The 12,889-nt window shown below is 35.6% G+C and overlaps 1 protein-coding gene across 2 annotated transcripts in view; it reads right to left on the bottom strand.

Moving 5' to 3' along the window:
• Window positions 1-6,982: 6,982 nt before the first annotated feature.
• The window catches only part of RGS7 (regulator of G protein signaling 7), a 690,838-nt gene continuing 684,931 nt past the window's right edge, over window positions 6,983-12,889 (bottom strand). Inside the window, exon 17 of one of the 2 annotated variants that reach the window (XM_069064480.1) lies at window positions 6,983-7,668. In XM_069064480.1, the coding sequence (XP_068920581.1) occupies window positions 7,618-7,668 (51 nt within the window). In that variant the 3' untranslated portion in view covers window positions 6,983-7,617. The remainder of the gene's footprint in view (window positions 7,669-12,889) is intronic. The other variant, XM_069064481.1, reaches the window with a different exon arrangement.

Here is a 12,889-nt window from a genome sequence, read left to right as displayed (position 1 = left end):
AGGGAAGAACTTCAAATTCTGACCATTCAAACTAGAATTTTCCAGAACACTAAACATTGATAGTGTTTTTAAATTTTTCCCCTGTTGTATTGCCTAAAACCAAAATCAGAAAAAGTCCTTTCTGATAGGCCCTTCTAGTGGGTGAGAGAGGGATAAGCTTATTCCAGGACAAAAGCTGACAGACAACTCCTGCTTAGAGGTTTATAGATGCCCCAGTAGTCCCCTTTCCTCTAGACATTTTGACAGAGGTGACTAGATAAGGACTTAATACCCAAAGGTTACTATTTATTCTCTTTTAATCTAAAAGTCACCTTTTCTTAACAGCAAACTGATGAAGCTCCATCATTCTGAGAGACTGCTGCTATCCATATGCATGAATTGGTTAATAGATTTCATTTGGGGGTGGGACGTGGGGATGGGGACAGGGACAGGAGGATATCCAGATACAAGATTAGAAACTTCAAATAATCCAGGAGAAATTATGTCAAGGGATATAAGGACAAAATGATTTCTACTCTTATAAATGATACAAATCATTTAATGTTTCAGTCTTCCCAGGACTCTGTCCTGCCTAAGAAAACCTTCTGGCCTTGTGCCATTTTCCAAAATATTCTCTTCCAGTATTCATGGAATTTTCTGCTTACTCTTCAGTTAGCTAGTTAGAACTAGTCAGTTTGGAATCCAAGTCTTCATTAAATGTGGAAGAAGTAATAATATGCACCAGTAATAGCCCCTTTTTTTTCTCCAGCTTTTGTTCAGTCCTTTTTCAGTCACATCTAACTCTCTGTGACCCCATTTAGGATTTTCTTGGCAAAGATACTTGTGTGGTTTGCCATTACTTCTCCAGTTCATTTTACAGATGAGGAAACCAAGGCAAACAGAGTTAAGTGACTTGTTCAGGGTCACACAGGAAGGAAGTGTCTGAGGTCAGATTTGAATTTAGAAAGATGACTCTTCCTGAATCCAGGCCTGGCACTCTATCCACTGTGCAATCTAGCTGCCTAGAACTTAAAACTCCTTTCCAACACATGGATGAAGTATCTTTCATAATCACTTGCCCCAGTTCAGCATGGCAAGGTGGAAAGATGGGGAAACAGAGTGAGAGACATGAATTCAAATCCCAGCCCCACTACTTATTAGCTAAATGGTAATGACAAGTCATTTAATCTCCATTGGTCTTAGTTTCTTCCTATATAAAAGGGAATTATAATAATTGTAGTCTTTATCTCATGGTGTTTCTGGGCAGAAAGTACTTTGTAAGTCATGACAAACTTTATAAATGTGAATTGTTGTAGCCATCACATGATAAGCATTGCTCAGATACCAAACTTTAATTAGGAAAGGCTAAGCATAGGATGCTTAGACCCATGAGTCCACATATGGGAACTGAGATCCAGTCATCTATTTATTTGTTCACAGAATCAGAGGGCACAGATTTAGAGCTATAATGGACCTTAAAGGCCATTGAATCTAACTTTCATTTTACAAATATGGAAACTGAGGCCAAGAAAGCATACATAAATTGTCCAGGGTGACACAGCTAGTAAGTGTCAGAGTTGAGGTTTAAACCCAGGTCTTCCTGAATACAAGTTCAATATCCTATCCACTATGTCATATTAGAATTGGTCTTCAGCCAAGAATCAGAAAGCTCAACATTCATTGACTTGTCTGTACTCTGATCCTAGGTTCCTGACAACATACTGACAAATAGGCCCCAGATTTCTTCCTGACTCTTTGAGGCACAGTTGGAACTAAAGTAATTCTGGGTCATTTTAAGGCACTCCAGAAAGCTGTACCCAAGATAACATGTCTTTCTTGTTTTAAAGCTAGAGGGCCCAGTTTTTTGTTACCAGCAGAGAAAGAGGTATTTTAACTGAACAAAGACGGAGGCTATTGAATACTTAACTGCCAGAGGATATTCTAAACAAATCTATTTATGGTGAAGGCACAGCAGTGCAAAATACACTCTTATCAGTTCTACTACAATTTACTACAGAGAGACTAAATTTAATAAATAATTGTCTTCATCTTTTTCTTTCTCTTATCATTGGTTGAGAGGAGTAAGCTTGTATCCTCTTCTAGCTGAAGAATGATCTTTATTAGTTAATAATAGAGAACTCTGCCTTCTCTTCTCATTCCTACAACATATTTGGAACACAGTATATTTTAATACCCTTATCTCTTTACACTTGGAGTAACTTTCCTCTTCCTTCCTTCCTTTCTTTCTTTCTTTCTTTCTTTCTTTCTTTCTTTCTTTCTTTCTTTCTTTCTTTCTTTCTTTCTTTCTTTCTTTCTTTCTTTCTTTCTTTCTTCTCTTCCTTTCTCCCTTCTCTCCTTCCTTCCTTCAAAATGTAAACATTATATTCTCAAGGATTAGATGAATTGGAAAATTAAATTTTGTAGAATCACAGAATGTTAGAAATGGAATAAATTCTAGATTCTAAATTCTGTTTAATCAACATCCCTTCCTTACCCAACATTCCTTCCTTCCTTCCTTCTCTTTCCTTTTTACCAATATTGTATTATGGCATAAGAGTTTGAATGGTAGATTATGAGCCCAAACTATGTGTCAATTTGGTTCCGGTCCTACCTTTGATGTACAAATACATGTATGAATGTATATGTCTCTGGTCAAGTCACTTAATTTTTCAGTGCTCCAGATAATTCCCTAAGAAAAAAATTTGCAAAGCATGGGCTAATCTGTAATCTTACAGGGAATTCCCTTACTGGAAAGTTCCCTGTTCCAATTAGATCATAGGTCTGTTTCAGAACAAAGCATGACTGTAGGAAAAGCATCATGGCACAGTAGATAAAAAGCCCTGAAATCAGAAAGAACTGGATTGAAATCTTGCCTCTGACAGGTATAACTTTCACCATAGACAGGTCATTCAAAGTCTCCTAAACAATTCTCTAAGATTGTGTAATAGGTGACTTGTGTAGATGCATACTGGTAAAGGAAGATCCCACATAGGTAGCTCCCCATCTTGATAAAATCACTCCTTTCCCCAATTGCCCCCACCAAAGAAAAAGAAGTGCATGCATATCTAAAAACAATTCTAAATGGGGTCCTTGCAGACTTAGTTCTTTAGCTAATGAACAGGAAGACTAAGAATTAGTTAACTGTCCAAACTAATGATAGATTCCATAAATCTATTTAAAACAAGTTCTGGTACAAGGGAATTAATAATATACTCATGCAATTCTGTCTCTTCCCTCCCCACTAGCATTCATTGTCTAGACTGTATTCTTAATTTTTCCTGTGTCACAGACTCTTTTGGCAGTTTGCTGAAACCTATGGACTCCTTTCCAAAACAATGCTTTTAAAGGCAGAAAATACTTTTAAAAATCATAGTATTAAAATGAAACAATTTCCATTAAAATGTAATAATTAAAATATAAAAAAAGTTATGGAATGAATGCCAGTTTAACTACATATAGTCAGATTCTTGCCATCATCTAGGTAAAATTAGTATTTATCATGTAACTGTAGCATGTCTAATCTGAAATGGAAATACTTACTTTAGTTAAGGCCAGAGTGGCAGAAACATTAATATTTCATAGCATGATTTCTTAAAGTGGTTTCCCAGGGCTAGGATGCACTCTTATTATTCAGTACCCCTACCTGTTCATCTATTAACTTATCTCTTTTATCATTTTATAAAGATACCCCCCCCCCAACTGGGAGTGTGCAGTGTATATTAAATGCATATTTTTGTGTACTGATATCAATGTGCCACATTGCCTAAATGTATTAACACATATAAAGATTATGATTAAAATATTCAAAATGTGAACAGTATATTCTCAAGGATTAGGTGAATTGGAAAATCAAATTTCATAGAATCACAGAATGTTAGAAATGGAATAAATTCTAGATTCTAAATTCCATTTACTCAACATCCCTTCATTTTATAGGTAAGGGAATTGAAGTATGGAGAAAGAAGGTAAATTGACTAGTTTCGTAATTTGTAAAACTTGGCAAAAACTTGACTTGAAAACAGTCTACTTGGATGGAAAACTACTTTGGTTTACAATAGTGGAACCTGTCTTCTTGATGCAATTCTTTAATATCTGGCATCAAATTTATTGAGTTTATATGGATATATTATCTCTAGATCAAGAGGATCTTAAATTTGATAATTCTAAATGTTCACTTGTATTAGACTACAAGGGACCTTGGAATTTAACTATCCAATTCAGAAATGCTATGGCTAAAAACCTAGACCATCAGAACTGGGAGTCCTTGGTGAGGGCACCTAGGACAGGACATCATGAAAGTGATTAGCCTCTTGGTTGACCTCAAGTGCTTTCAAGGGTCACTGAAACCCAATCTAGAGTTTGTTGGAAATTGATGGTCCAACTAATAAGAATGGCAGACTAGAAGGTTGCCTCAAAGAGCCATAGGGAACTGCTGTCAGTGCAAACTGTTTGAAGGAAACTTCTGATCTATGTTTCATGTGTGGAAAAATCCCATAAATGTACTTTTATTGGTAATTTTTTTTGACTTGTATTCATATATTTGGGGTGATAGCATAGAGTAGGGGTTAAGAGAACTTCCCTTGCATTCAGAAAGACCAGGGTACAAGTACTACCTCTGATACATATTCTGCATAACTGTTTTAACAAATCATTTGACCTCCCATTGCCCTAGACAGTTCTCTACATCCATATATGTTATAGACAACTTATCTTGCTTTTATAGAAGGAGTTTCCATTGTAGAAATCTCTTATACCTATGAAATCCCAGATATGGGAAAAAAAAAGTTATATTTTTGTTTGTTTGTTTTTGGAGAGGGGAAGGCAGGGCAATTGGGGTTAAGTGACTTGCCCACAGCTAGTTTTGTGTTAAGTGTCTGAGGCTGGATTTGAACTCAGGTCCTCCTGACTCCAGGGCCAGGGCTCTAATCACTGCACCACCTAGCTTCCCATAAAAGTCATATTTTTTAAACTCCCTTTCTATAATCATAAGGGTATTCAGATTATTTTCTGTATTACATTTCAGTGTATATTGCTGTTAATAGCTATACTTTCTCCCATCAGGTTTTTAATTTTTTTTTTACTTTTTTTTCTGTTCTAAAAGCTTGTGAATAGACTGAGTTCTTCCACTTCCATATTTTTGACACATTTTTTGAAATCTACATTTTATGTAGGTAACCTGAAACCCATAATTTTTTTTTTGGAACATATCCTTAGGCCCTAAACAAAACTGAGTTTCCTGACTTCCCACATGAGAGGTAGATTCAACTCTGACTTCTCTCAATTTCTCATTATATAGAACTCTACATGTCCTGCTTCTAAAATTGAGGTCCATTTTAAGTTCACAATCAAATAAAAAGGTTCACTAACATCTCATTTGTATTTAGCCTTTTGGAAAGAAGTTTGTTTTGCTTTCAAGAACAGCTAAATGCATGGTTAAAAACAAACAAACAAAACCATTTGCTTTGTACTACCTCCAAAAGGAGAAAAAAAATCCATTTCACTTTAGTACCCCCAAAGAGTTTGTTCTATTCATTTCTATTGTCAAACTAATGTTTGATTTGAAATGTCAATATAGGTAGAGGATTTTTGTGTTGTTCAGACTTGTAATTTTATCAGTAGCAATTTCCTTTTGAAACTTTCTCTACGAATATATAGCCAATAACTGTTATTACTTATGGTCTTACAGAGTTTTCTGAGATTCTGTTAAATCAAGTGACATGCCTATAGTCACCCAGCAGGTTTGTGTTATAGGTAGGATCTGGAGATAGATCTACCTGGGTCTAAGACAAGCCCTCCATCTACAATATCACATACCTCCTTTACAATCTAAATATATTTCTGAGTGAAAGATAAATGTTCCAACTTTATGGTACCTAGATGAGGGTTCCAGAAATCTGGGTACCAGATTAGCACAGGGCCAAGACATTTCAATATGGTGCCTTATACCTGGGGCAGGTACTTTAGGTAAGTACAAGGTAGGTGTCTACTCCACCAGAAAAAGGGTATTCTGTTCCAATGGTGGCCAGGGAAAAAATGTTGCACTTGAAGAAGGAAAAGATACCAAGGAAGGTGTGAAGAGGAGTATAAGGGTTAACTCTCTGGATTATATGACAAAATGACTGGTTCTTTCTCATAGCCTATGTGGTAGGATAATATTGGGTAAGGGAAGTGGGATGATTTCAGTGGAAAACAGTGGGGTAAGAACCCTGATTTTGATCCTTTCCTAATTCTCCTCTAAGAAGTTGCATTTGTCAGCTCATATAATTGCTCCTGTGAATGCAAAGAGTCACCAGTTATGAGGAATAAATGAAACCCCAAAGAACTAAACAAAGAACTGGCCTCCTTGATATTCACTTTGCATTCTGTTCCATTTTCTATTTCTGTGTCGTTTTTTGCACAGTGGAGGGATTTTCCTTTTGAAATTTCCTCTACCTTGTGTAGAATGTTTTCTTTCCTCACTTAAGGTCTCACATAGTAGTTCACTTCAATACTCTGCTTAGGAACCACATCCTCAGTAAGATTTCCCCAGTTGTTAGTGCTTTCCACACTCCCTCAAATTATATTACATTTACTTTTTTTCAAAAAAATAATTTTTGTATTCACTTATCTGTGTATGTGTCCTCCATCCTTCCCTCAAAGAGAAACCAAGATCCTTGAAGGAACTGTTTTTTGTTGTTGTTTGTTCTAGCAAAATATCTGGGATATCACAGGTAGATAAATGATTCTTGAATTCAATTGAAATAGTAAGTTATTTTCTTTGTTTATAAGCACAATCTAATTTACACCATTCACTGAGAGCACATGTGACTTTTTTTTTTCCTGTCACTGAAACATGAACCTTGAAAGCTGACAAATACATCTGACTTCTATGTTTGAGGACTATCCCCTTGATCCAATGCAAATTTGCTATGGCCTGGTAAAAACCAGGGCAGCTCAATGAGAAACACTTTTATCACAATTGGTTTGCCAGTTTAAAACCGAAGTCCAAGGTTACAAAAGGAACGAGATTCTGCATCTTTTAATGAAAGATAAAACAACAATATAAACATACACAAATTTACAGAGAAGGGACCAAGTTTAATACATTTGGAGTAAAAGGTGTTTCTTTTTTTAAATATGGTATAAAAATAAATGCAAGAAACATTAACAGAGAATGTACAGACAACAGACAAAGACGCAGGGGTTTTTTTTTCACCCCTGACTGGGAATACATAAGTGAAATGATACCTTCTGTGCTAATTTACTGTTCAATAAATGTGATGCCATATGCATATTTATTAATAGATATATTTTTTACAACTCTTCCAGTTTGGGATTTACTGTATTTTTTTAAATAAACTCTGTGTCTAGTAGAAGCTTTCAAAAAAAGTTTTCACTGTACTTGAACTTGCAGAAAAGTAATAGACAGATCCAGCTTGACATGAAGGAGGAAGTGAACAGACAAGGTTTGAAATGGAAGCGGTGAGAAGGAATAGAATCCCTTGGAGTCTGTAATGCTTTAGTGTACACAAAAGGGAACAAATCCAGTCCTTTGCTCATGCAACATCTTGGTCTAATGTCCTCTGATCCAGGGAATTAGTGAGCTACAAAGTGTGTATAATGATTCGAGGCTGGGTCCATGCTACAAGTAGATCCTTTTTAATAGGACTGAACTAGACTGGTTAACCTCTTTGATGTGAGCGATTTCCCCTGAGGAAAAGATAAGAACACAAACAAAGAAACAGAAAACAGAGGCATGATCACTGAAAACCTGCTCAACAGCAGCCCTCTGGTGTTGGATGTGACACTGTGAAATCATAGGCAATCAATCCAGTACCAGGGTTGAGAGGGGCCCCTAAGGTATACCTTTGCTTATAATTTTTGGCCACTGGACAAAATTTACCCTCCCTCTTCCCCCTTCCCCATCCCACCAATTGCAAACAGACTGATGGTTTCACAGCACAGATTAGCAAATCATAAACATGTCCATAAACATTCCATTTATGCATAGCAATGATTCAACACCTAAGCCTGATTTTGTCATACCTACTAGATAAAACAATCTAAGACACAAGACTTCTCAGATATGATTTTTTTTTTAAGAAGACTACTCTGACTTAGGAACAAAGGAATGATAGCATTAAAATATTTTTGTTTTTTGCAGGTAACTAAAGAAGAATTTGTCAAAATCTGTGTGGGTTGAGACTAACAGGTTTAGTATCTGAAAAAACAAGGACTGAATTTACTGATTTTAAGTGACAGAAACTGTGAGTTAAGGCTGTGCCTTATTCCATAAAATGAAGGAATTAGCTACTTCTCTACTTTGGGGGATTCTCTCCAGTTTCCCATTTCCATCATATAAGTCTTCATCAATGGAAAGAGCAAGAGTGACTGCCTATAAAGATAATTTTATACTCTCCAGTGATTTTTTTTTGGTTAATTTTTCAGTATGATATGCACTCTGCAGGCTGGTCATTTTTTTAAAACCTCATATTACAAAACATTAATATAAAACAGAATGTCCTCTAGTGTACTCAGATACCTAAATAATTGATGCGATGGAATTTTTGTCTCCTGTAGGGTAGAATCAAGGTTGAAGGCCAAAGCACTGAGAGAAATATTGCATTCTAATCACATAAAGAAGTTGAGATAGAACTCTTGTGGCAATATATAATGTAATCCCCGACTATATCCTCACAATATGATGAGGGAGAGCTGACAAGAGTAAGAATCATCACTCAGAGGGCATTACTTTTAGAAGTGAAAATATTTGAGCAAAATATAAGAACATTCAAGTCAGGCAGTGCTGACAAATATGCTTAACAACAATAACTACCACAACATGCCTGTATAAGGATTAATTCAATCTCTCTTGCTAATTTTCATAGAAGTCACTACCAATGAGTAACAGATTTTGGGAGCTCAAATTAGCTTTCAGTAAGAGAGATGGAAAAAGCCAAAGTGTAATAAAGGAAGGTTTATCCTAATATGGGACTTTTCAGTCATTGTGTGAAATAAGGAAAAGTCAAAAAGGAATAGTCAGAACAATGAGTAACTTGCAAGGCATATGGTCTCAATTGATAAAGGAAGCAGACACTTCCCATCATAGACACAGTACTTCTTCAGGGCATTGACACCCCCCAAAGCTTTCTATATCTGACTATAGTAGAAAGTTACTGCTGTTGAGGATGGCAAAAATCAATCTGCTTTTTCTTCTAATTCCAGGCACTCAAAACAATCACATAATGCTGGAAGAAATTTAAAAACCAAAACTAAAACCAAAAGTACTTTCCTGCTTCTAGGCTGGAGTTTATCTTTGATCATTTTACAGAGTAATAAATACCAACTACTTGAAGGCTCAGTGGTTTTTTACAAAGTGTTAACCTCCTAGAACTTAGGAAATCCATCTTTTCTAGGGAGTTGTCTGAGGAACATAGAGGTTAAATGACTTGCCCTGGAAACACATCTTATAAGGGTCACAGGCAAGATCTGAATCCAGGTTTTCCTAACTTTACTCATTAAACTGAGAATCTTCTTTAAGTTCTTTAGTTGTCACATAGATACCAATGGATCATGTAGGCTGATGGCCCAGTAAATACATTGAAAAAAAATTGATTCAGCATGGAAACTCAAAGATTATATGGGTTCATTAAAAACCCCAAACAAACACACAGTTGGAATGTGAAAAAACTGATGAACTAGCAAGTTACATATGCTTGCTGTTTTAATCATAGGACTCCCAGAGACAAATGACATTCTATGGATATAAGAGCACAAATGCTCCTTTAATATAAAAAGAAATATCTTAATCTCAGTTGGATCCACTCTTTTGAAAACTCTATCTCCATATGTCTTAGATATTATAAATAGCAAAATTTTGTTTTGGGAGAGGAAAAAAAGGAAGGAAGGAAGGAAGGAAAGGAGGGAGGGAGGAAATATTTATTAAATGTTTTTGGTATGTGCTTGGTACTCTTCTAAGTACTTTAGAAATATTATTTTACTTGTTCCTCACAACAATCCTGGGTAGTAGATAGTATATTTATCCTCATTTTACAGTTGATGAAACTGAGGCAGATAACAGTTAAGTGACTTATATAGGGTCACACAGCTAGTAAATGATGGGATCAAATTTGAACTTAGGTATTCCTGATTCTGTGCCCATTGCTTCTCTACTGCGCCACCTAACTGCCTCTAGGGAAAAGAAAAATATAAATGGACATTCAAATACACAGAAACATGAGCTCTGTGTATTTTAGGCTACTCATTTTGTTGAATAAAACTCAAATGGGTGTGTGTGTGTGTGTGTGTGTGTGTGTGTGTGTGTGAGCGCATGTGTGTGTGTGGCAAGGAGGGGGATCAGGTTTAGTTACTGGTCCAAGAGAAACTATTTTAATTTCAATAATTTGGTAACAATCATTTGTCAGCAAGGATTCTTGGAAACTGTATAAATTTAGCTACTGCCAATAATCTTTTCACAATTTTGCCAAGTTAAAGAATGAGGGGAATTTTTATAGCTAAATTCCAAATTCCTGAGTCCAAGAACTAACAAGAAAAATCAATAACTCTTACTAATAGTGCTTTTAATCAAGTGTCTCCCAAGTCAAACTTCTTATAAATAACACAGAACTTCAGCCAAATGCTGATTCATATAATGTATAATTTATACTTATTCTTTCCTAATACTGAAGGCTAAGAGACATTGATGAAAGTAGAAACCTTTAGAGACAGAGAAAAGTAGATATAGAACAAAAGGAAACTCAAAACAATAATAGAAAGAAATCATGAGACTATGTCCTCCATGATTGATACAGGGAAGTTACACAATGACCGATGAATGGACCATATACTTGAAAAAGCAGCACAGAACTAATTTAGAGACAAAACAAACCTCAGGCTGTAACCTGGCATCTGACTGAACATAGAACATCATTATAACCTACAAAACAATCAGATAAAGACAAACAAGCAAAGTCCTTCAGACCTTCAATGAAAAACAGCACCACTACCATTCCTGAGTGCAGCAGAGAATACATACTACTATTTATTAAAGTTCTAAGCATTAAGATTTTTCTAAACATCATGCTAAAGGCATTCCCTCTACCTTGTTAAAGAATTAATTATTTGCTAAAATAGATATTTCACCAGCAAATAGCTCAGATGGAAATCCAAGCTTTAGGAAAATACCACCAAGATGATGATGATGAAGAATTGTATTAGGTCAGATTTTGAGCTATCACCTCCCTGAAGAAAAGAAACACTAGACTCTTTCCTTTCCTGAAGCATTAAATGGGCTCTGCAGGAAGAAGTCAGCATTCAGGTAATTAGTCAGCCCCATTTGTTGGCTTGTTTGGCTAAATTAATAAGTAAGAGTGTTGCCCACACTGGGGGAGATAAGTAAGCAGAATGAAAGAGATGTTAAGGCAAGAAAATGGAAGCACTTAAGAGAATCTATTTAGAAAGCAGTATAGTGTAGGAACAAAAGACATGATTTGGAGTTGAGTCCTAGATTTGAAACCTGGCTCTCTCACTTACTACCTGTGGGCTCTGAGCAAGTTACTTCCCATCTCTAGGACCTATTCTTAGACACTAAAAATTTTTGAGGATAGAGGCAATTTTGGTTTTGCCTTTTTATGCTTTGTAGTTAACATTGTATCCAGTACAGAGTAGGTGCTTAATAAATGCTAACTGAATTAAATTAAATTGATTTGATCCAGTTTTCTCATTTATAAAACAAAGGTATTAAATTAGAGGACCTCTTAAGATTCCTTTCATCTTTAACCCTATAAATGCAGTTATATTTAGAATTTTCTTTTTTTAAGTCTTTAACCATTTCACAGTTAATTGCAACTATTTGTACAGCTTGATGAAGGTACCCTTTAGCTAGTTTTTTTTTAATATCACTCCCTAACTTTCCTCAAAGAATGCTATAGTCTAGTAAAATGCCTCAGAATAGCCCATTAGCTCCAGACTAGGCATAGGAACCAAGAAGTTCCAAAACTTTTCTTGGTTTTGTCTGAGAGTTGCTCTAGATTTCTTCTTAATAGCTTAACTCAATGTCACTTTGTCACATTACCATATGTTTCAAAGGCATTTAGCATAGGGTCAAACAGAAACTTCAAAGACTGTAATCATTAAAGATATGCTACTGGTCTGGTGATGGAAAATCCCCATTGTCTCATCTATCAAACTCATTTGGTCTTCAGACTGCCTGTAATATATCCACATTCTAGACATCAGTTCTTATTTGCCACTATGCCACAACAGGCTTTCATAACTTAGTGGGTAGAGTGACATTCTTGAAGTTACTGAGACCTGAATTTGCAACATGCCTTGGTTCTAGCTGTGTGACCTTGGACAAATCAATCTCTTTATGTCTGTTTTCTCATCTCTAAAACAGAGTTCAAGACTGCTGATAAGTTGTGGGGAAAAAGAAGGAGGCAAAAGTACTGAAGGTACTGAGCAATGAGTCAAGAAAGAGATCCAGGCATGGATGGACCAGATAGAGACCAAGTTAATGAAACTGACATTTTCCAAGTGGATACATTATTCAAAGAATGACAGTAATTCTCAGTGCTGCATTTGCAAAGATAGTTATGTTGGATAATTTTTTTTTCACTATCAATGTAAAGTCAATGAAACAAAAATCTTTATTCGTTTGGATTTCCAAACCTGGATTTCTAAAAATCAGACTTTACCAGAAAAATAATTAACCATTGAATCATTTTTACTCCCAAGAAAGAAGCCAATGTAATTTGGAGATTTTTAGTTTCCAGGAATTACTATGGGCCTTTTTGCTTCTCTTGTCCATTGTCAAAAAATTACAGGCACAATCTATTCTGTTTATTATCCTTGGTAAGTTTTGAATACATTTAACCATTGGCTCAAAAAAAAAATGGGAAGAGACCAAAATGGATGATATAAACAAGACAAA

Source organism: Petaurus breviceps, unplaced genomic scaffold, assembly GCF_028583685.1.
Source record: "Petaurus breviceps papuanus isolate PSGF00001 unplaced genomic scaffold, PetGlider_PUasm1.0 90633, whole genome shotgun sequence".
Lineage (NCBI taxonomy): Eukaryota > Metazoa > Chordata > Mammalia > Diprotodontia > Petauridae > Petaurus > Petaurus breviceps.
The sequence above is the reverse complement of the archived record's forward strand: the minus strand, read 5'-3'. Positions and strand labels throughout refer to the sequence as shown.